This window comes from Colletotrichum paranaense, assembly GCF_030867605.1.
Source record: "Colletotrichum paranaense strain IMI 384185 chromosome Unknown Scaffold_1.1, whole genome shotgun sequence".
NCBI lineage: Eukaryota > Fungi > Ascomycota > Sordariomycetes > Glomerellales > Glomerellaceae > Colletotrichum > Colletotrichum paranaense.
In genome coordinates this window covers 787,524-808,371 of record NW_026848959.1, presented here as the reverse complement: position 1 = coordinate 808,371, position 20,848 = coordinate 787,524, and the positions used below count along the sequence as shown (strand labels likewise).

General features: G+C 53.1%; 10 protein-coding genes across 10 annotated transcripts; 4 read left to right on the top strand and 6 right to left on the bottom strand.

The window, feature by feature from the left end:
- Positions 1-264: 264 nt before the first annotated feature.
- Positions 265-480, top strand: CPAR01_00273 (uncharacterized protein; the record flags this gene model as incomplete). Its single annotated transcript, XM_060484565.1, has 1 exon — positions 265-480. One exon carries the CDS (start codon positions 265-267, stop codon positions 478-480), a length of 216 nt encoding a protein of 71 aa, XP_060355422.1.
- Positions 481-1,715: 1,235 nt separating this feature from the next.
- Positions 1,716-2,772, top strand: CPAR01_00272 (uncharacterized protein; the record flags this gene model as incomplete). Its single annotated transcript, XM_060484564.1, has 3 exons — positions 1,716-1,818; positions 1,896-2,166; positions 2,259-2,772. 3 exons carry the CDS (start codon positions 1,716-1,718, stop codon positions 2,770-2,772), a joined length of 888 nt encoding a protein of 295 aa, XP_060355421.1.
- Positions 2,773-4,596: 1,824 nt separating this feature from the next.
- Positions 4,597-6,147, bottom strand: CPAR01_00271 (uncharacterized protein; the record flags this gene model as incomplete). Its single annotated transcript, XM_060484563.1, has 1 exon — positions 4,597-6,147. One exon carries the CDS (start codon positions 6,145-6,147, stop codon positions 4,597-4,599), a length of 1,551 nt encoding a protein of 516 aa, XP_060355420.1.
- A 1,079-nt stretch (positions 6,148-7,226) lies between these two features.
- Positions 7,227-9,441, bottom strand: CPAR01_00270 (ABC1 family protein; the record flags this gene model as incomplete). Its single annotated transcript, XM_060484562.1, has 3 exons — positions 7,227-7,271; positions 7,325-8,797; positions 8,857-9,441. 3 exons carry the CDS (start codon positions 9,439-9,441, stop codon positions 7,227-7,229), a joined length of 2,103 nt encoding a protein of 700 aa, XP_060355419.1.
- Positions 9,442-10,198: 757 nt separating this feature from the next.
- CPAR01_00269 (cytochrome c/c1 heme lyase) lies at positions 10,199-11,382 on the top strand (the record flags this gene model as incomplete). The annotated part of the gene is made up of 3 exons (XM_060484561.1): positions 10,199-10,294; positions 10,348-11,057; positions 11,115-11,382. The coding sequence occupies 3 exons, from the start codon at positions 10,199-10,201 to the stop codon at positions 11,380-11,382; spliced, it is 1,074 nt and encodes a 357-aa protein (XP_060355418.1).
- Positions 11,383-11,855: 473 nt separating this feature from the next.
- CPAR01_00268 (uncharacterized protein) lies at positions 11,856-12,500 on the bottom strand (the record flags this gene model as incomplete). Its single annotated transcript, XM_060484560.1, has 2 exons — positions 11,856-12,373; positions 12,449-12,500. 2 exons carry the CDS (start codon positions 12,498-12,500, stop codon positions 11,856-11,858), a joined length of 570 nt encoding a protein of 189 aa, XP_060355417.1.
- A 2,251-nt stretch (positions 12,501-14,751) lies between these two features.
- Positions 14,752-15,519, top strand: CPAR01_00267 (uncharacterized protein; the record flags this gene model as incomplete). The annotated part of the gene is made up of 2 exons (XM_060484559.1): positions 14,752-14,963; positions 15,051-15,519. The coding sequence occupies 2 exons, from the start codon at positions 14,752-14,754 to the stop codon at positions 15,517-15,519; spliced, it is 681 nt and encodes a 226-aa protein (XP_060355416.1).
- Positions 15,520-16,134: 615 nt separating this feature from the next.
- Positions 16,135-16,428, bottom strand: CPAR01_00266 (uncharacterized protein; the record flags this gene model as incomplete). Its single annotated transcript, XM_060484558.1, has 1 exon — positions 16,135-16,428. One exon carries the CDS (start codon positions 16,426-16,428, stop codon positions 16,135-16,137), a length of 294 nt encoding a protein of 97 aa, XP_060355415.1.
- Positions 16,429-17,592: 1,164 nt separating this feature from the next.
- CPAR01_00265 (uncharacterized protein) lies at positions 17,593-18,362 on the bottom strand (the record flags this gene model as incomplete). Its single annotated transcript, XM_060484557.1, has 3 exons — positions 17,593-17,990; positions 18,069-18,146; positions 18,215-18,362. The coding sequence occupies 3 exons, from the start codon at positions 18,360-18,362 to the stop codon at positions 17,593-17,595; spliced, it is 624 nt and encodes a 207-aa protein (XP_060355414.1).
- A 1,342-nt stretch (positions 18,363-19,704) lies between these two features.
- On the bottom strand, positions 19,705-20,445 carry CPAR01_00264 (uncharacterized protein; the record flags this gene model as incomplete). The annotated part of the gene is made up of 2 exons (XM_060484556.1): positions 19,705-20,250; positions 20,317-20,445. 2 exons carry the CDS (start codon positions 20,443-20,445, stop codon positions 19,705-19,707), a joined length of 675 nt encoding a protein of 224 aa, XP_060355413.1.
- Positions 20,446-20,848: the final 403 nt, after the last annotated feature.

The following is a 20,848-nucleotide window of genomic DNA, read 5'->3' as shown; positions in this document are numbered from 1 at the left end:
TCCCTGCCGTGCCCCGCGCCGAGTTGTCTTTCGGTACCTTTGTCCGATTACATCATCATTTACAACCTCAACACCGTCGCTCCCCTCAACGACGTCTCATCTACACATTTTCCAACCAAGAAGGCATCAAATTCCCAAACTCACAAGGGCACGTAAACCTCAGCTTACTCAAAAGAAAAGACCACAATTCAAGCTCTCAACATTCCCTGTGATAATATCACCAAGATACCGCGCCTACCTACATTAACACACCGGAAGCCGGCCATGGGCTTCATACCACCACACATGCTCAAGGCCAAGGCAGCGAGCCAGAACGTCTCTGCTGAAGAGCGGGAGGCGTCAAGGAAGACGATGGTGATGGATGCTGCTAGGCAGGCGCAGAAGGAGGGTGGGGAGAAGGGAAAGACGAGTGGTGGTGGTGGGGGTTCGACGGAGGTGAAGGGCGAGCACAAGAAGGGTGAGGAGGGGGAGAAGAAGTGATGCTGGAGGATGGGAGATGCCATGCTTCAGATTGGGATGATGCGCGCGGCTGGACGAGATGTTTATGATAACGACACGCCGGAACAAAAATGAACATCAAACTGGACCCTGAAGAAGGAAACAAGACAGTGAGCGGACGAAAAAATGTACGTTCAAAGTCTTTCATGCTTGGCGGAAACACTGGCGAACAACAGCAGCCCTGAAACCTAAGCAACTGAATCAAATCGCATTCCTTATTCTTCTGGACCCTTGACTTAGGAACCTGCCATCACGGGCTGATGGGTTGACAGGTGCAATGGCGATCTCGGAATGAGAGGAAACGCGCATGTCACCGGTAAACTTTCGTCCCAATTTCCCCAGAAAACAATCCAGGAACCAGCTGCCACCCAACCTGACTGACTGACCAGTAACCATCAAAGTTAGAAGACAGATCCACTCGTGCGTCCCAGTCCCAACCAACCGCAGTCGACCCAGATTTTCCCATCTGACCAACACGACAAGAATCAGTCGATGCGAAAACAAGAGCGGCGGACCCTTGCATCGCGGGAGTTCTCGGTCCCGCCGGGGCAGCCTGCCAGCCTCAGAATTCCCAAGAACTGAAGAATCACACGGTCGCACCGGCGTCCTGCGGCGGATCGCCCTACACATCCACCCCGCTAAATTCACCCGCGGTGGATCCCGCCCGCCAGCCTGGCTCTACGGCGCTCTGCTCAGCTCTGCCCAGCTCCCCTGGTCGGCACCCGTCAGGGTAGACCAGAAAGTGGTGCGACTTTGGCACGAACTAGAACATCAGACCACCATCGGCCGGTTGGCCCTCTGCCCGACGATAGAGACTGGACCACGCAACTTTGCAAGTCAATGAGGGATCAGGTCATTGAATTCTTCTCGGCGCATGATGACGCAGGGACAATGGTTGAAGTCTTGCGAAGGAATGTCGTCCCGTTAATGACCGGTTAGATGGGGACCCTTTTCCGTCTTATTCAAATATCGCGGGGTCCCCTTTTTCTGACGCGTTTGGAGAGGGTGAAGAGGGACATTGAGAAGAACCATTCACGATTCGAGCATTACCAAACCGACAAGACGACGATCACCACTGTGTAAAGGATTCGACAGCTTTGAAGCGAGTTTGTTTCTATCGATACTTCCGAGGGATTCGACTAGCATTGGGAATCTTCAAACACCAACACCAAGAACACCACAAGTCTCGTCCCCGCCATAGCGAAGAAACCGCCAAGATGGGTCTCATGAGGCACATGAACCACATCGACCGCGAGGAACTCTACACAGACCTCGAAGCCCGCATCCGCTACCTCCACAGCTTTCTCGACTTCAGCAGCAGTACGTCTCTCTGGTCACCTTCTTCCGAACAGCAAACACCAACTCAGGATACGTCTACTGACCAACCCCACTTACAGAAGACATCGAGGCCCTCATCCACGGCGCGAAATACGTCAAGGCCCTCATCCCCGCCGTCGTCAACATCGTCTACCACAAGCTGCTGCAGTACGACATCACCGCCCGCGCCTTCACCACCCGCTCCACCTCCTTCGAGGGCCCCATGGACGAGGTCCCCGACGACAACTCACCGCAGATTCTGCACCGCAAGATGTTCCTCAGGGCGTATCTGGCGAAGCTGTGCTCTGATCCGAGCAAGATGGAGTTTTGGGAGTATCTCGACAAGGTTGGGTATGTAATTCTGTCTCCTACGGTCTACCTCTATCCCTGTAGACTTTGATGCGCCGTTGGCAAGAGACAACAGACAGCTAACGACACAACAGAATGATGCACGTAGGCCTAGGCCGCAAACACCCCCTCAACGTAGAATACATCCACCTCGGCGCCTGCCTCTCCTTCATCCAAGACATCATGACCGAAGCCATCCTGTCCCACCCGCGCATGGTGATGCAGAAGAAGATCGCCCTCGTCAAAGCCCTGGGAAAAGTCATCTGGATCCAGAACGACCTCATGGCGAAGTGGCACTGCAAAGACGGCGCAGAGTTCCAGCGCGAGGGCGACGAGGATGGAGAGGGGATCGAGATTGAGGAGGAGGGCTACCTTCACGGAAAGAAGATTCTGGAGAGCGAGAGTGATGAGGAGACTGCTGTTAATGGGGTTCCTGGTGGTAATGGGCCGAAGTCGCCGAGTAGGTTACCTACGAGGAGGCCGAATAGTCCTGGCAGTGGAGGGGTCTGTCCGTTTACAGGGATCTCGGCGGGGGTGGAGGGGATGAAGGTCTCTGAGGGCAAGACGGAGAAGGAGGAGGGACCGCAAAGGGTTGAGGCTTCTGTTTAGGTTGATATTGGGAGGTGTTTTGGGAGAATTCTTTGCATTGCTTAGGTGCATGGTCGGATGGCGTTGAGGGTGTTTGGTATTGCAGTTCGTGCATTGGGTACGAGATGGATTTATTATAACCGCTACTTGAAACGGTGTCTTGCTACCCCGAGAAGGCCTACTTCAACTGCCATAACTCTTTGCTGCTGTGCTGCTCAGGTCATACGCGTAAAGTCATCATCGGGACTCGGTGGGCGGATACGCGCCATCAGCCATGACAACCCCCCCGCTGAGATGAATACCTGAAAGAGATGTTAGCAAGATGCTTAAAACAAGATAAGGAAAACCCACTCTCGGAGCCGAGGCCATCTAGGCCAGTTTACGGTTCCAAAATGATTCTTGAGAAGCCTTTACAAGGACATCGATCTTCCCAGTCATTGTTTCCAGTCGGTTGTTCATCATATCTTGTTGGTGGGAGAGTTCTTTCAGAATGTTGCGGATCTCAAGCATGAAAGTCGACTGTTGCTTGGTATTTGCTTCGATTGATTTCATCAGATCCTCGATCGTGCTTCTCTCCACACACTCTTCAGTGACGTGGATTTATTGCCAGCTGAATACGTCGGGGATGGAGGTTTGTATCACGAGGCGAGGCCGGAGCCAAGGAGGCGGGAAAGCTTGGTGATGAAAACGAAAGAAGAAGTAGAGGGACCGGATCGTGCTCGCCCTTGTACAAGGTACAAAGATGCAATAGACGTCTATGCAATCGAGAGGTAGGTGATGGGGGAAAGTGAAGCAAGAACCGGCAGTGGCGTTGAAAATTCCGAATGCCCTCACAATACGGCGAAGTGAGGAAGGTTTGAGATGGGAGGTGCAAAGAAGAATCAGGCAGAGGCTCCCAAGGGGGATTCGGAAAAGACTACTCTGGTAGTGTTGTGAGAAAGCGAGTGGGAAGGAGCGATGGCTGCTCTATGCGCGGGTGAAGTAAAAAGGCGAATACCATCGTTGACGAGGAAGAACCTAGGGACTCGGCCTCACTTTCCATCGAAGTGCTTGCGCCTGCACCAAGGATGCCTACTCAGCACATTCGACTATCTTTGGCCCCTCCTCACCTTCCTGACCACCTCATCAACGGCCTTAAACGGTTCTTTCTAAGAGACAACACCAAACGGAGGCACTTGACACCGTGGACGACATCATCATGACTGCTCTTTTGCCATCGGGATGGCTAATAAGGGGGACAAATACACAGGGGGAGATCACACTTGCTATTCCCTGAAGCATCTGAACATGGAAAAATTGACAAGACCTCCACAGGCAAGTATCTAGGAAGTCATTTAGCCAAAAACGAGGCCCAAATCAGGCTCGCAGGATTCACGCTTACCGAGTTGAATGTTGAACAAGAAGCATTACCAGCTCCTTCGCCCAGATATTCATGACTTTTACGGTTCGACTTCTGGTAGCTTGATGTGACTTCACTGTTCTGGGCATGGAGCTGGTCTACTGAAAGATTCTGCATGTAAGGGAAGGGGCTATTCCCCAGGTCCGTTTACCATTGTTCCAAGTCTGAATTATCCCACAGTGCCGCAAATCCGGCGAAGAAGAGTCCAAGTCCACCCAAATCACGGCTCTAGGAAATATCCTGGTACCTGATCCTCTTCAGCAAGCTCGACCCCCCGAGTCCATATACAAGACCAAAGTCCAAGCAAGTCCAAAATTCCTCACAGCTAGAAATCTGGTCCCTCCGTTCGGCGACGCTTCTTGCCCTGATAGACCGACACGCGCCCCTCATCTCCTCCAACTGCTTTTCCATGTTTGCCGTGTACGCTTCCTTCACTTCTGCGGCCTTCATTCTATCGGCGCAGTTCTTCGCCAGCGCCTCCACCTCGGCCTTTCCGGCGGCCGTCTCTGCCATCTGGATTCTCGCCTTGGTCTTCTCGGCTCCAACTCAAGCTTCATTGCCTCCGTGTCCAGGTTCATAAGGTCGACGTCTTGAGGCTCGTGTTTGATCTCCGGTTGGCGATGAGAGGACATGGACCCCTGAGTCCGCTGAAGATCTGCCATTTCATCCTGAATGCGGCCGATGAACTCATCCTTTTGCTTCAACTCTTCCTTGAACTGCCGGATCTCCGTGGTATGGGCGTCAATTCTTTCAGCTAAGTCCTTTTGGGTCTTGTCGAGGATCATATTTATGCGTATGTAATCGTGGCTGGGTCTCCACTTCATGGTTGGTATATTGTCGCTCGGTTCGGCCGTGCTCTCCTCAAGATTGGCAGTCTGGGTTCGAAGCTGTGCAATGGAGTGAGCACGGCTTGCTGCAGCCTTGTCACTGACAGATTGCAACACTTTCTTGGTGTCCTTAAGTTCCTCTTTGGCCTGAGTCAAGGCCTTCCTTGCCACAGCCAAGCTCTGCCCTCGAGTACGCATCTCCCTCTTCAACTTGGTGACTTCTTTGCCGACTTGCTGTTTCTCAGAGCTCAAGCGCGTGACCTTGGTCTGGAGGTTCAACGCCGTTCTTCCCATCTCAGCATTCTGTTCCTTTAGCGTGGCATTGCTCTCATGCAAGTCCTTCATGTCAGACTGGAGGGCTTCCTTCGTGCGACGGTTTGCATCGACCGCAAGAGCCAGTTCGTTCTTCACAGTCACAAGCGTTTTGTTCTCTGCTTCGACTGCTTCCAAAGCTTGGCGCAGAGATTCGACCTGTTCAGCAGACTCCGCTAGCTCCATCTTCCTCTGCTTTGCACTGTCCTTGGATTTTTTGGCGGCTTGCTTCTTGGCGATGAGGTCTGTCTCCAGTTGCCGAACCTTCATCTGGAGATCGGAGAAGCTGCCGTCCGAATCCTTGCCTTCCAATGTTTCGGTGAGCCCCTGCTTCTCCACCTGCAATATCTGGAAGGAGGCATAGCTTGCCAAGACTTCCTGTTCGTACGCCTTCTGAATCACTCGAAGCCGAGTTGTTTCCCAGTTGGCACGCGTTTTGGCAACGAGCTGCTCCGGGCCACTGCATTCCTTGTCGCAACAGTGCCTGTAAGTCTCGCCACCACTCTTGACCGTAATCCATCTCAGATGTGGAGCTCCGACGTACTCGCCGCCCTCTGGATCGGGATGGACGTCGCATGCGCGGGTAATGACAGCGCCATTGTTATTCTCGTCCTGTTTGTGTCGGGCGATGATAGTGATCGCAATGATGTTGATAATGGCCTTGTCGTCGCGGGTGACATCGATGATGAACCTCCAATGGGTCGTAGAGGTGCGATAAGTGCTTCCCTTTCCTCTGTACATTGACAAGAAGAGTTCGAGTTCTGAACGCGTCTTGGCCGGGAATCCGTACTCTCGGGCAAGATGGCGGATAACGTCCGCCCAGCGTCGCCAGCAGCCTTTGTTAACGGTGATTTGCATGGCCGCGATGTCGTTCGGTCTGAATCAGCAATTGGAAGAATGTCCAGCAGAAAGCGTTGATGAGAGGGGAGGCAAGGAGGTGAGGAGGTGATGAGGGAAATGGATTAGCGAAGCAAGGTCGAGGGTATGCGACGGAGAGGAGCGATGCTTGCTATTGTTTCCCTGTCATCATTGGTGATGGAAAGGAGAGAAATATTGTCGGAAATGAGGTTGTCGCGTGTCCTCTTCCAAGATTAGAAAAAGAGAAAATCTGCGAAGAGGTTTGGGGGAAGAGAAATGAGGCGGTCGAATTGTCGCGAAACTGAGGTGAAGTAAAAAGTGGGAAAGGGGAGTGGTCTCCGTGAGAGTGGCAGGAGCGACTTCACCTTGGGACGTCCGGTTAGGACCTGCCCGAATACTGACCTTCGGTGATACCCTGCACCTTCCTCTACTTCCACTACCTTCAATTAGGGTACGTACTTTGACTTCCTGAGGCCACCGTGGATATGTTGTGAAGGCTCACGTATCTCGATTGCCTCAAAATGATCCGCCGGCGCCGAGCATCTACATCGCGAAAACATGATCTCAATGCCTGTCCTACGGGACCCGACGGTCGACAAGAACAGCGACTGCCAACCAGGTGGCGAATCCCGCAATCCTCACTCTTCTGGGCTTGCTTCCGTCCATGAAGACACTGTAGTCAAGTATCCAGCAGTTTATACTGTCAGAAGTAAGGTCTACCTCGGGTTCGCAAGATCCATGCTTACCCTGTTGGGTGTTCGTCAAGAACGATCACCAACTCCTTCGGCCAGATGTTCAAGCTGGCCCCAACCGATGACTCTACCGACGTGAGCTGCCCATGCTTCCAGCCCTTGAGGAATACCGGCGTCGTCAGTGCCACTGATCAGCAGCGACATCATTCGCCTCGCATGCTCTGGTGGCTATGAGACGGACACATAGCAAAGAGTAATGCATCACTGTTTGGCAACAAATTAAATCTGGCGTGTATTCGAGGTCTCTGCTCTACGAGATGTATCTCTACCATGCCCCATCTAGAGCGCCAACCCATGCAATCATTTATAAGTACTGTACAGTTTACATTACACATTCGGTGCAAGGAGATCATATTTAACGCAACGTTCAACCTAGGGATCGTTAGCAAAGGTACGCCATCAACAATAACCCAGTCACTACTCACATCTTCAATGCTCGCCTGCAAGAACCGCCGGGTCTCCAGGCCAGCCCACACAACCAGCATGCTGAAGTCACCATGCTTCGCCATCTCGGCACCGCTCTGCGCGCTGAGCTGCCGGAGGATAGGCAGGGAGCTGCTGAGAAGGTCCATATCCGGGTTCAGACTGCGCCCGATGCCCTCGAGCAGCAGGATACTGATGACGACGTTGACGAAATCACCCTCGAGACGAACGTGGTGCCCGCGGACCATACCCAAAACCTCCTGCAGGATGTCACCAATCTTGATGTTACCCAGCGCGAGGGTGCGGCTCTTGACGCCGAGAACTAGGTGCTGCATCTTGAGCGCAAACACCTCCTTGTCGAGCACGGCGTCAGGTTGGCGGCAGCGCTCGCACATAAGGTTACCGGCCTTGTACCCATCAAACTCTGCTACAGCCCTGAAGAGGTCGAGGAAATTTGTGCGATTCGTCTCGTTGAGCTCCGTCACCAGACCCGTGTCGATGAAGATGAGTTGTGGGCGGAATCCCTCATTGTCAATCTTGCGCAGCTCGGCCGCCCAGGCAGCAGGGTCCTTCCTATGGCGGTAGGGCCGCAGGCGAGCGAGGACCTGCTCTGTGACGTCGTCTTGATCTTCAGGGTGTTCCTTGGCGTGATTCCTGCGGAACTTAAGGTCCGGCTCGTGGGATTGGTAGAAGCGGACCATGATGTTACCTGGGTGCAGGTCGGCGTGGACAAAGTTGTCAATCAGGAGCATGCGCAGAAAAGCATCAAGGCCCTCGGAGGCGATATCGTGCTGGAAGACGCCGCCGCCGTTCTCCATAAAGTCGGCAAGCGGGATGCCCTGCGCAAACTCTTCGACTAACACGTTGCGGGTGGTAAACTCTGTGTACGGGTATGGGAACCATGCCGTCGTGCGGTCCTTGAAGTTCTTGCGGAACTTGGCGAGATTGGCGGCCTCGATGCGGAGGTCAAGCTGGAGCTTCATCATCTCGCCAAACTGCGCGACCTCATCGGGGAGGGAGAGCCATTCGATGGTGGGTATAACGTTGAGCGCGGAGGCGAAAAAGTGCATGATGCGTAGATCTCGGCGGACGGTCCTCTCGACGCGAGGATGTAGGACCTTGACAGCGACGTAGGTGGAGGGAACCCTCTTCGGAGTGCTTTTGAGGGCAGCATCGACGTTCTTTGCGACCTTGTGACGGAGTGGCCTGGGTTCTTCCGGAAGGTCGGCGTCGCCAGGGGCCGCGAGACTGGCCTTGAGCTTTGCTCGGTAGACCTGTGCGATGGCGCCGACGCCGAGGGGCTTTTCGTCGAATTCTTCGAAAATGTCGTTGAAGTCGCGTCCGTCAAAGGCAGCGGAGACGATGCGCTTGGTGTCGTGCATGGAGTGCGCCGGGGCGTTGGAGTGGAGTTTGGACATGATTTCGCACATTTCGTTGGGGAAGATGTCGGAGCGAGAGGCGGCCCATTGACCGAGCTGCGTGGTGTTAGTGACATCGTCTCCATTCGGAATTGAGGTTGCTCATTGAACGGTACCTTGATGAAAGCTGGGCCAGCCCATTCCATGGACTGGACCAAGAAGCCGTACCACCATAGCGTCCCGCTCCTCTCGTTGTCGCGATCTTTCTGCCGCCTACCGAGCCACAGAGCAGGAACGGCGACGATGACGGGAACAAAGATGACGAGCAGATGGAGAAATCGGACGCCAGTGCACAAGGGCTCCCAAATATACACGTCCACAGCTATCTTCAACGTATGCCACGCCCTCGAGATCCCGCTATCGTCGTCGGCAACCTTCTTCTTGATCTCAGCTCGGCTGACCTCCAGCATGCGCTTCTCGCCCGTCTGGTCGGTGCCTCCATTATCCTTCTCCGAGAGCTCGAAGAAGGCGGCAGTGCCGAGTGCACCGGCACCTGCTCCGCCGGCTCGGAGCGTATATCTCGTGTATCTACTGCTACTGCCGCTGCCGCCGGCTCGCCATGGTATCCGTCTCGGTTGGTAGGAGCTCCGGAAGGTGCTCCTGAATGTGGAGTAGAATTGGGCGGTGGTGGTGCCGTTCGGCGCTGGAGCTCGGAAGGCCGGACGTGGACAAAACCGGCCCAGGATGAAGGCCAGTCTCATCTCGAGGGAGGATCGGGGGTTGATGATCGGAGGACCGGTGTCATGTTCTCAGGAAGGTAGATTATGAAGGTGAGCTCGTTCGGTGGGGGAGGGGAGGGACGGCGCGAAAGAGAGGTGAAGTCGCGCGGCGCCCAGGATCGCGGGATCGGGGACCACGGGGTGACGGACGAATGCGAATGGAATAGGGCGTTTTTGGTGCCATTGGGTGGTGACGTAGGGATTTTTGGTGGCACCGGTGGGTATCTTCCTTTAGCTGCGGCGGGGAATCTTCGGGGGATCATGTGCCACTCGGTTCAATGACACTCGCATTTTTAGCACTCTGCACATGCACTGACAGATACCTATGTGAGTGTACTGTATTGCGTGCAGCAATTGGTTAGGCGTCGCGGGTTGAAGTCGGAAAGCTGTCGCGGGTCTGTCCGATGGTGACAACGCTGTTCTGCAGGGGATGCTTTTTTTCCTTTCTTCTCAACGGGCAAGGCATAGACAGTGAGCCACTACGGTCCCGTCGATTACGGATGCTAAGAGCCCACCGTGGAACCTCGCCGTCTTTCCACGCTCTATTTTTTCTCTTATCGTCGATTCCGTCACCCAAACCGTAAATCTTTTTTTCCCTTCCCAAGCTCAATTCGCGATACCTTCAACCAACTTCACCACTTCTTTCGTGTACTCGTCGCGTTCACCCTGCCTTCTTGTACAATTCATTGCTTGCTCTTACGACTTATCTATTTTACCTAATCTCTTCAACTGTACAATCATGGGTTGGTTCTGGGCCGATGCTCCTGCGACAACCGTCCACGCGACGTTCGCCTCATCGCATCCTCATGGCGCTATCCCCTCCGGCTCTCCTCCTGTATGTCCAAAAACCGATCCAACCAACAGGTGGCATCATTTAACATCTCTCAGCCCAGTTGCCCGATGCACCAAAAGTCTGCCGATGCGTTAACGACCGCGAAGCCCGCCGCACCCGCTCCTCCCTCCGCCTGCCCAGTTCCTCACGACCAGCGCCACGCAGCAGCAGCTCCTCCTCCCCCCTCAGCATGCCCCGTTCCCCACGATCAACGACACTCCGCCGCGGCAGCACCGCCAGCATCATGCCCAGTGCCCCACGACGCACCAAAGCCCGCCGAGTCCAAGGGCTTCCTCCAGCAAATCAACCCCCTAAACTACATGTTCAAGGAAATCTCCCAGGCACCCGCCGAGAACCAGGCCGTCGCGCTGCCCACGGAGAGAGAGCCCTCGACGATACCCAGGGGCTCCGGCGACGGTAACTGGGAGTATCCCTCTCCTCAGCAGATGTACAACGCCCTCCTCCGCAAAGGGTATACCGACACCGATATCACGGCCGTCGAATCCATGGTCTCGGTGCACAACTTCTTGAACGAGGGCGCTTGGGCTGAGATTGTCAGCTGGGAGGAGCGCTTCGGCAAGGGTCTGTACCGGGGCTGGCAGGCGTGCAAGCGCGGCGAGGAGAACTCGGAGGATATGGTCGAGAGGCTGAAGGACGGCAGCGAGACGCCCCCGACGCTCATTAGGTTCCAAGGGCGTCCAAAGGACATGACGCCCAAGGCTGTCATGTGGCAGGTTGCCGGCTGGCTCTACCCATCAAAGTTTGAGTGCGTACCCCTCAGTTCTCAAACCCTTCTTCAACGGAATGCTAACGTCACCCACAGGACCGAGCCTCCCTTTGACCGACACGACTGGTTCGTCTCCCGCAAGGTCGGCGGCGTCGAAAAAGAAATCCGATACGTCATCGACTACTACTCTGGCGAGCCCGAACCCACCGGCGAACCCGTCTTCTACCTCGACGTCCGGCCCGCCGTCACGCCCCTGGGTGCCGCGGAGCGGCTCATTAGATGGGGAGGCGACGTGTGGTGGCGTGCTTCTGGCGCCGAGGTGCGCGAGCAGGAGCAGCTTGCGAAGCAGGCAGCGCAGAAGTAAGCGCAGAAATAAAGCATTAGGTGGGCGACGAAGAACAACGAAGCGAAGGCGAACGAAATAAAGTACCGAGATGAGAGTAGGCAGGTTTACCTGCTTGCGGCGTGTATAACTTGGGAGGCCCGATTATGGTGTTTTTGACGGGTTTCCACTCGACGGCGGCGTTTTGACACGATACAAAGGTTCGATTACTGGGACACCAAAAGAAGGAAAACATCCTTTCTTCTTCTTTTCCTCTACTCCCCCACTCCTCATGTTTTTAATACTATGCCTACAATGGCCTGTATAGTACGCCCAGAAAGCGGCATGTATTAAACCTCTTTTTCTTCCACGTTGAGATGAAATGAAACTTATGGAATAAAAAAGATTTGTTTCCAATTCACATTACTTCCCGCCACTGAACTTGTTACCTCCTTTTCCCCCTTATGCCTCAGCTCTACAGGCGCAAGCACCATCTTTTCAGCATATGACAAAGATTAGGTCGTCTTGGCAGCAAGAGCAGTAACCTGATCCAACAAAGCCTTACTCTCCTTGGGCGCATTCTTCAACACCTTATCCCTCAAGTGATCAACCTGCTGGCCCGCCGCCGCAGGCGGATTCCCCTGCGCCGTCTGGATCCTCGAAACCTGCATCGACAGGAAGAACTTGGGCACCTTGATCGCCAGGCTCCCGCCCACGGACCTGATCCCGGCCTCGGTAGCGACGTACGCGTCCAGCTCGTTCTGGAACTTGGCGAGGTCGTTGGAGGCGAGGGGTTCGGTGGTGGCGAACTTGTCGAGGGCGAAGGCGAGGGGCGTCTGGGAGGAGTCGGCGAAGTTGATGGAGGAGAAGGTGACGCCGCCGGCGGAGACGTCGGGGACGTTGGAGAGGGTCTTTTTGGAGGCGTCGCAGGTGATTTTGGACTCGAGGGAGGCGGCGGCGTCGGAGACTTCTTGGGGGAGGACGGTGTTGCCTACGATGAAGCAGGCGTTTTGGCGGGGGGCGAGTTGGGGGGCTGGGTATGGTGTGTTAGTTTCTTGGTATTTCTTTGGTATACTCTGGTATATGTGAGATGACGGGAGGAGTTTACCTGCGAGAGCGGCACCGGCGCTGGCGGCGATGATGGCGAGAGAGAGCTGCATCGTGACGATTATGAAGTAGTCTGATGAACAGAGAGGTGGTCTTGTGAAGTAATGCGAAGAGGAAACGAAACGAAGCGAATGCCTTTCCGGAAGGACTGTATGAAGGAGAAGAAAAAGAACGAATAGGGTACGATTAACTTGCTGCTATCGATCTAAAAACAAGACAACCAGAGGCGAGGAAGGACTGGACATGATCGCCTTTTAAGCATCACATCACATCACATCACATCACAAGGGGAAAGAAAGCAAGGGCAGACAGAGCAGGGGTGGGTGTTACGGTGGGTTGCTTGGCAAATAAGCATAGGGCCGGTATTAGGTTTCCTGTGCCTGGGCTGAGCTGGGCGGGATGGATCGGTCCCCAGTCCAAGTCTAAACATCGCCAAAACTTGCTCTTGTCACATTTTGCGGGAATCTGGTGTGGTTTGCTTTGCTTGTTCCCCTGGTCGAAGGCTTTCTGGGAGATGAGTTCAAGAGAGATACCTTGGGCGAAGTCAACTTACTCTGATGAAAGAACCATCTCATGATTTTCCATCATCCCAGGTCTTCCTGTCAGTCACCGTAAGAAATGGTAGTTTGGGATCATGAGCCCTGTCAAGCATTGAGCCAAAATCTCGGATGATGGGTGCCGGGGATGAAGAAGGAGGGGAAGAGGATTTAGGTTGGCATAGTCTCAAGGAGTCCGCGCGAAGCGTGTATCCCTTGCCGAGGGAGGCTGTACCTGGCGACTTGTGGTATGCACACGTCAGTTGAACCGTGACCATGGTAATATTCGCAAAGACAAGCTGCGGAGGGCAGACAAGACTGACAAGAGTCCAGAAAAGAGAAGGCTCTTTGCAACAATCTGAGTCTCGAAGGCTAGTCGGGTCGTCGCTCGATGCGGTAAGGCTGTCCCTGACGGCCTACTTTTGAGCCGCTTGTGTCTCGGGCTATTTTGTGGTTCCCTTGCCCCTACCCCTACCCCCATGTCTCCATCTGAATAAGAGACCCGATGACCCAGTGTCACTGGTCTTTTAGCGACAGACATGACAGGCCAACTCAAACCTTGAAATAGGGAAGAGAGAGAGAGCATAAGAGGGAGTCGACTTAAGTTGGTGGGTGGGTTGATTGGATGCGAGACAATGGTGGGGTTCACCTCTTCTTTCTTTCTTTCTTCTTCCCCCTTCGCTTCAGATCCGAGGAGCACCCCTGGTCCTTGTCTCAACCACAACACCAGACGGGATGGTTTCAGGGTTCGTCGAGCCACACCAATAACGAAACGGCCTGCGGGGATCGTAGGTGTTGCAGAGTTGAGGAGCGCGGCGCGGGTTGCGACGTCGTGAGAGAGCCTTCTCCCTTTTCGTCGTGATTGTCCTGGAGAGCTGGGGTGGCTGCTGGAGAGTGGTGATATTTGTTCGTGTTCTTCCCCCTTGAGTTGGTTAGCGAGGGAGATGCGGCTCCTGTGAGTTCTGTCATGGGGGCTTGGCTTCGGGACGTCGGCCGAGAGGTGAGCTGCTATTGAGACCTGTGCGACATATTGGCTAGCTTCCAGTGGTCATCTTCCGCAGCTGGCAACGTTGGAGATTAGGAGGGATTTGGATCAATGGTCGGGGTAACAAATAGCCAAAGATCCCCGGTTCAAACATAGGTTGGAGGTCATACTATTGCGATTCCTTCGCGGAAAGGCGCAGCAGCATCGGGAAATGAATCTGTTTCGTGATTGGTTTGAAGGGATTCGAAGCAAAGTCTACTTCGCAACCAACTGTCAACCATATCTTGAGTGCATGGTAACTGCAACGCCCCGGCCCATCATCTGAAGATCAACGAACCGTACCATCGCCAAGTGGAGATTTTTCCAAGAGTCTAGACTCTACGCTACACACAAAACCATCTCAATTGAGTCACCGAAAAATTGCAACTTCTTTCTTGGGTTCTAGACCGACATGATCTCAAGTGAGTCACCAGGATATCTTCTGTGTTGGTTGTAAACCCCACAGTCTCGCGCATATTCCACCACCAACGACCAATCCTCTGCCCAGTCACTCCGCGGCGCAGAAAGATAACTATGATGAACCAGGCTGATGTCATCAACGCTAAACCTCATCTCACATAACCAACATGGCTTACAAACATATGAGACCCACCGCTCATAGCGAGATATAAAACGACGATAGATGCGCACAATTGGGCCGTTAGTTTCATATACACATCCCGTGATAATTCATTAATGACTACATCTACAAGTCAAGGCAATTCCTCCTCACAAGTTATCAAAATGGGTGTGACTGAATTCTCCTACTTCACCATCAAGCCTGGCAAGACGATCCCCGACGAGGAGGGTCTCTATGATCGCGTCTTGAACCTCGCCGTCAGCCAACCCGGCGCCGGAAGCTTATATTACGGCAGCTCGATTGAGAAGCCTGCACAGTCGTGGTGTTTCCTCGACTGGGACTCGGTGGAAGAGCACCTAGCCTACCGTGAAACCGAGTAAGTCAACCAACGCACTCATGCCATGAGAAGAAGATCCTTCATTCTGTCAAAGCAACTCACTTGCTCACCCCCCTTCTTTCACAGCACCCACGCCCCCATAGGCAAAGCCCTCGGTCCCTACCTAGACTGGAACCAAGGCTACATAAAACACATCACACCCTCCGTCTGGCCCCCCACCATCCTCTCCACGGCCCCCGTCACCGAAGTCCTCACTCTCTTCTTCCCGTCCGATCTCGACTCAGCCGCCAAAGAGGCCCTTACGGCGCAGCTGGAGGAGTTCAAGACCAAGGCGCTCGATACGAGCCCCGATTTCCAGGGGATAAGTTACGGGTGGAGCGTTGAGAACGATGTGCCCGTTACGGATGAGGATGGGAAGACGGGGAACTTGCTTGCTGCGTTTATCGGGTGGCCGAGCGTGGATGCGCATATGAAGTTTCGCGAGACGGAGCCGTTCAAGGAAAATATTGGGCTTTTGAGGGGGATGGAGGGGATCGTTAAGTTGGCGGTGTTTCATGTTAGCTGTAAGACGAAGAACCCTCCTAAGAAGGAGTGAGAGGGTTGTGTGAATGCGCGTAAAAGGGTGTTTGGTATGCTGAGAGAGTTATCTGTATGATGGCTACTGTCTTATGGGTTACCATCCTATGTGGATCTAAGGTTACCTGGAAACAAAACAAGCTTGCATGCACATTTTCTTGCTCCAGACTTCTCATCCCGTGTTCCGTATCCAGAAGTGTAGGAATGTTGTCATGAGACACAGAACTCAGCCAAATGAGGCCATTAAGTCTCAAATCATAGATCCAGGCTTTTGGGAAACAGCTGGAGCTAGTCTGACAGTCTAGTGCTGCTGTGTGGTCGCAACGTGCTAGAAAGTTGATTATAGCATTCTGCAACTCGAAGACAATGACAAGAGAGACATATTAGTCAATGCAAGGTTTCGTGAAGCAAAAGTGTGTGTGATACGCTCCTAGCAAGAGATTCTCGGCATCTAACAAGCCAAAGCTATAAAATCATCTCTAAAGAACTTAACAACCATTCGGCTCTATCATATGTCCTAGCCCATAGCTTTGCGACTGTTTCTGATTCCTGGATAAGCATTAGCTCTGGCCTGTAAACCCCGTACATAGACAAGGACAAAAGCTTACCGATGAATGTCATAATCTGAAACCACTTAGTTGCACTTGTGGCGACGGCTGTAAGCACCACCGCTGATGCAAGTGTCGACATAGTATCCCGTGGGGCACTGGCAGGTGCCCGTGGAGGTCGGGCCGCCGGCATAAGTGCACGACAGCGCGCAGCGGGATCCTCCGTCGCCGTTGGTGCCAGCCTTGCCGCACGAGGCGTAGCCGGAACCACAGAGCTGGGAGGGGAAGACGGTGTTGGCGTCACCGGCGGGGATGGTGCCCGCCACGGCGAGGGAGAGCATGGCGCTCATGGCGAGGGTGAAGGTGGTGGAGAACTGCATTTTGATGGGTGGAGTTTGGTGGGTTTTGATGTAGATTTGTAAAAGAAAGTGTCCAAGTTGAGTTTGTAGTGAGTGTTGTAGTGACTGTGTTGATGATGATGATGAGATCTGAGAATAGCAGACAATGGCTGTGGTCTTTATAGTCTGAAAAACCGAACATCGCGAGGCATTCAAGCCGACGAGGTCAGGCAAGGTCTTCACAGCCCGGAGTCCCGGCATCGTCCCCAATCAATTTGATGATGCTAGGCTGTGCTGCGAGTCTGCTGCCCGCAACATATTACGCTTAGCGTCGATTTCCATACTGTCAAAGTGTTGATCACAAGGAGCGGTATGAGAACAGACTACTTCGTAACTACGAAATATCAGCCCTGCCTTCGGTTTCTAGATGAAGTGGAGTTCGTACTGACGCTTAACCCTACGGGTTACCCGTACTTCGTACAAAATGTCCCAATAGAATTGGACCATCTGCCCTCGGTCTCGGAAAGAAAAGAAGAAAGGGACCCGTATCTCGGTTTTTAGAGTTGTGCACGTCCTACGCAGTATATTAACAACGCTGGCTTGACGCTTGTGTTTAGGTGTTGGTTTATGACTCGAGTTTTTACGGGGTTGTGAACTTTGTACACCGGGAAATGCGAAGATCGTCAACCCGATTATCCACCCTGGGCCCCTTTCTACAGCCGCGTATTCGACGGTTGAAATGCGCGCTAGACAAATTGTTGCATGAGAGAAAGTGGCTCTCAGGTGGACACTCGTAAGCATTTTTCAATTTGTTCTTCGGAGCAACTTTGCATCCCGCACCCGTGAACACAAAACTCAGTCCTGTCGAAGTAGCCACAGCTCAGCACTGGCCGCCAACACATTCAACTCAATAAGGAGGTTGATTATAAAATCATGTAATCAACTATGGATTTGGGAAAGAGGAAGACGTAATCGGGAATAATGGCTCGTTGTACATACAAGAGCAAAAGAAAAAGATCCCACAAGGACGGTCGGAATTTGGCATACACGTCCACAGTCGATAGTCTCTTGCACGCCAAGAGCGAGTACGTTCATCTGAAGTCTGTTTATTTGGGGTATTGGCATCCCATCTCAAGCACGCTATGTTTGAACCGCTAGTTGCAGTCTGGTGTTCAACACCCATCCCAGCCACTGATAATCACTACCTTAATCAACAACAGTCCACGACCCAGAAGGGCCATACTCAATCTCATGCGACGTGACATCCTCAAAATCAAGAACCTTGAGCGAAGAATCGTGGATCTTGTCTACCATGGCGCCTGTTTCCGCCGACGGCTGGAACCACACGGCCGCCAGCGGCTTGGGCGTTAGCGTCTCGGAGCCGGGCGGGAGCGGGCCGAACTGGCTGACGTGGACGGGGGCCTCGACTCCGTTTACGGTCTTGTAGATGACTGCCGATGCGGAAGAGGCGAGGTTCTTGAAGAGGAAGCCGTTGGCGGGGGCGGTTTCGTCCATGGTGGTGACGCCGTCGGTCCAGTCTGGTGGGAGGGTCCATGATTCGCCGAACGTGATGGGCTGTTGGGTTGTTGCGACGTCGAATTTGACTGTTTGTTTGGGATTCCCGTTAGGAAATGGTCTTGACCAGTTTCAGATGAGCTATTATCAAAGAAATGGAAACGCACCTCCGCTTGAGAAGGCGCTCATTGTTCCTGCAATGGAGTAATCGTCTACCCATGACACAGTCAAGTTTCGAGCGCAGACTATTGCATCATATTAGTCGAACTTCAACCTAGGTATGAAGAAGGAGGGTTCCCATTCAAGTTCATACCTGAAGAGTACCCGATGACGTTGAACTTGGTAGACCCAGGCCGCGCAGTCGTGTCGAAGCCGAAGCCAAGGCATAATCTAAGACCGCCGGCTTTGAACTTCTTAACCATGTTTTGGTCAATTTTGATGTTGAGCTTGTATTCCGTCATGATGGCTGTGAGATTGAAAGTGATTTGATAGGTATTCTGAGTGTCGTCTGCCGAAGTAATCATCAGCTGGAGATGAGGACCCCCTTTTTGTAGGCTGGCCCGGCACGTCTCCCAACCCCTTATTTCTACAAGAACATCCTGATCCCGGCCAATGGCATGCTCCGGGAGAGTCTCTCGATGTCTCGTACACCACAAGAACTGAGAACACACATACGAATGACGCATCTGTCTCGCCCACGTTCACAGCGGAGCCGCCTAGCTAGGCGAGTGCGAGAGCTGCGAGTGCGATGTCTCACTTGAGGCCGAAAGGGGAACAGCCCGTGGACCGTCGTTCGCGCGAGTGTGTACGTTAACGGCTGCGTAGCGCCGCGTAGTGCAGCAATTGCCGTTCAAATACGATTGCGGAGCGGCGCTAAAGTGGTTATTCGCCAACGGTTCGGCAAAGTGGTGATGCGACGTGTGTGATGCGGCGCGTGTGATGAAGCGATTCCTCTGGTCGAATTCGTAAAAGGGTATGATGGACGTTTGCGAGGGTCCTTTTTTTCTTACCTCCGCCTTATCTGCGTTTTGAGAAACAGAGACATGTCTCTGGTGCGCCGTAGGAATCACGTCTTGGGTCGCTGTTGGACTGCATTGAGCAGGTTCGGAGTTCCGAATGCTTGGTTTGAGTTGCCACGCCATTTTGAACGCCGAACATGGTGAGATCTGAAGCCCGAACGAAGGGTTTGTCGTGATGGAGGCCTGGCCTCTGCGACTCAGTTGAAGCAAATGGATAGTCGGCACAATAGCTATGCTGCCCGGTGTCTTGGGGGTTTTCTAGAACATGATAGGTATATTGTCTATTCTCTGGCAGCTTTTGCAAGACTAGGCCAGATTGCATCGGCGTCAAAGACACGCAGTCTGTCTTTCAAAATGGTCCAACATTTTGAAGACACCTGATTGTCGAAACATTGCTCATCTGGGATTTTGTCCCATGTGATACATTCGCTGGATTGGGTGTGCTATTAGAGGATGAGACGAGGTTGAGCTGCCGAAGACGAGGGCTTCACCGGATACAGTTACCCTTGTGCTGAGGTTCCAAAAGGTCTGGATCTTTCAGCCTCAATCCGCACGAAACTTGGATCTGTTTTATCTATCACAGACTTCTCAGCCTCATCGAGCCAAGCCTATATTCGGCGGATGGGTGTTATCATTGAGGTTCAAGATCAGACTCTGAAGTTATCATCTCGTCGAGAGTATGCATGGGATTCAGTCTAATTTACAGATGAGAAAGACTCAGTTGAAGGCAACCAAGGTACGATAAAGCTGTTGAACCATAGGTCCATCTGAGCTCAACCATCGATCATGCCTTTGATTTGATATACAGGTGAAGAAAGACCGCCGCAAGAAGTACAAGCAACATCAGGCTAGCTAAGCTGATGTATACATCAGACTGCTCAGTCTCCCAAAGAACAACTTCTAAGTCTTCCATCTCCGGCAGAGGGCCAGAACCATCCCGACTCTCAGACTCATTCATTTTCTCTAATCTCTCCGTCTGGTCATGGAGATCATCAAACGAAGAAACCTCCTTCAATCTCTTCGAGGTGTTCGGATCATAAAGATCAACAAATGCAGCAACCTCCTTCAAGCTCTTAAACGAAGCTCCTCCAAGAATAGGAGGCTCACCGCCGCTCAGTCGATACGGCCGCAACGCCTCCAGGTGCACAGAGTGCCACTGCCGAATATTCACATATGAATTCTTCGCCAGCGGAAGACAATCGTCGGGGAAGCAGAGCTGGGTGTCGGGCATGGCCGGGTGTTGTGCTGGCTTGATGGGCACGTATTTAAGCCAGTGGGCCCAGTCTGGCCTGTGGGCTTGCGCGATGCCGCGGGAGCCCATGGAGGTGATCTATAGGAGGGACGGTGAGCATGCAATCCGGAGTACCTACCTTAGTTTAGGATGAGTGAAACGTACCATGAATATCTGAACGAGGCCTTCGGGTGAAGGAATTCTGGACATGATGACCACGGGGTGGTTATATGCTCCTTCTTGTAGGCTGGGGTCGATGCCGGCGGGTATTTGATGCTGGGGTGGGAGCCACATGATTTGGCCAGGGAGGCTTCTGGTACTTTGGCGAGGTCTGGAGAGTTTTGCCCCTGGTTTTCTGCTTGTCGGGGGCATCGTAGTTCGAGACATTGGAGGCTGCCAATATCGAAGGGGAAATGAGATAAATGAGCCCAATCCAGAGATTGAAAATGGAAGTGTTGAAAAAAACGCTTCAAGTCATCAAAGATAGAAAATTAATCAAGAAAGAAATTATTGCGATGAAAATTCTTTACAATAGGCATTCTCTCCGCCTCAAATCATTTCACAGTTGAGTCTTCCGGCTGATTCTAGAGGGAGCCGAGTTCATGCTTTCCGGCTCCGTTGGTTTGGACCCTGAACTAATGCCGAGCCGCCCAAGTCAAGAACAAGGGGGGGGGGGGTCACATCCAGGTTCTCAGGC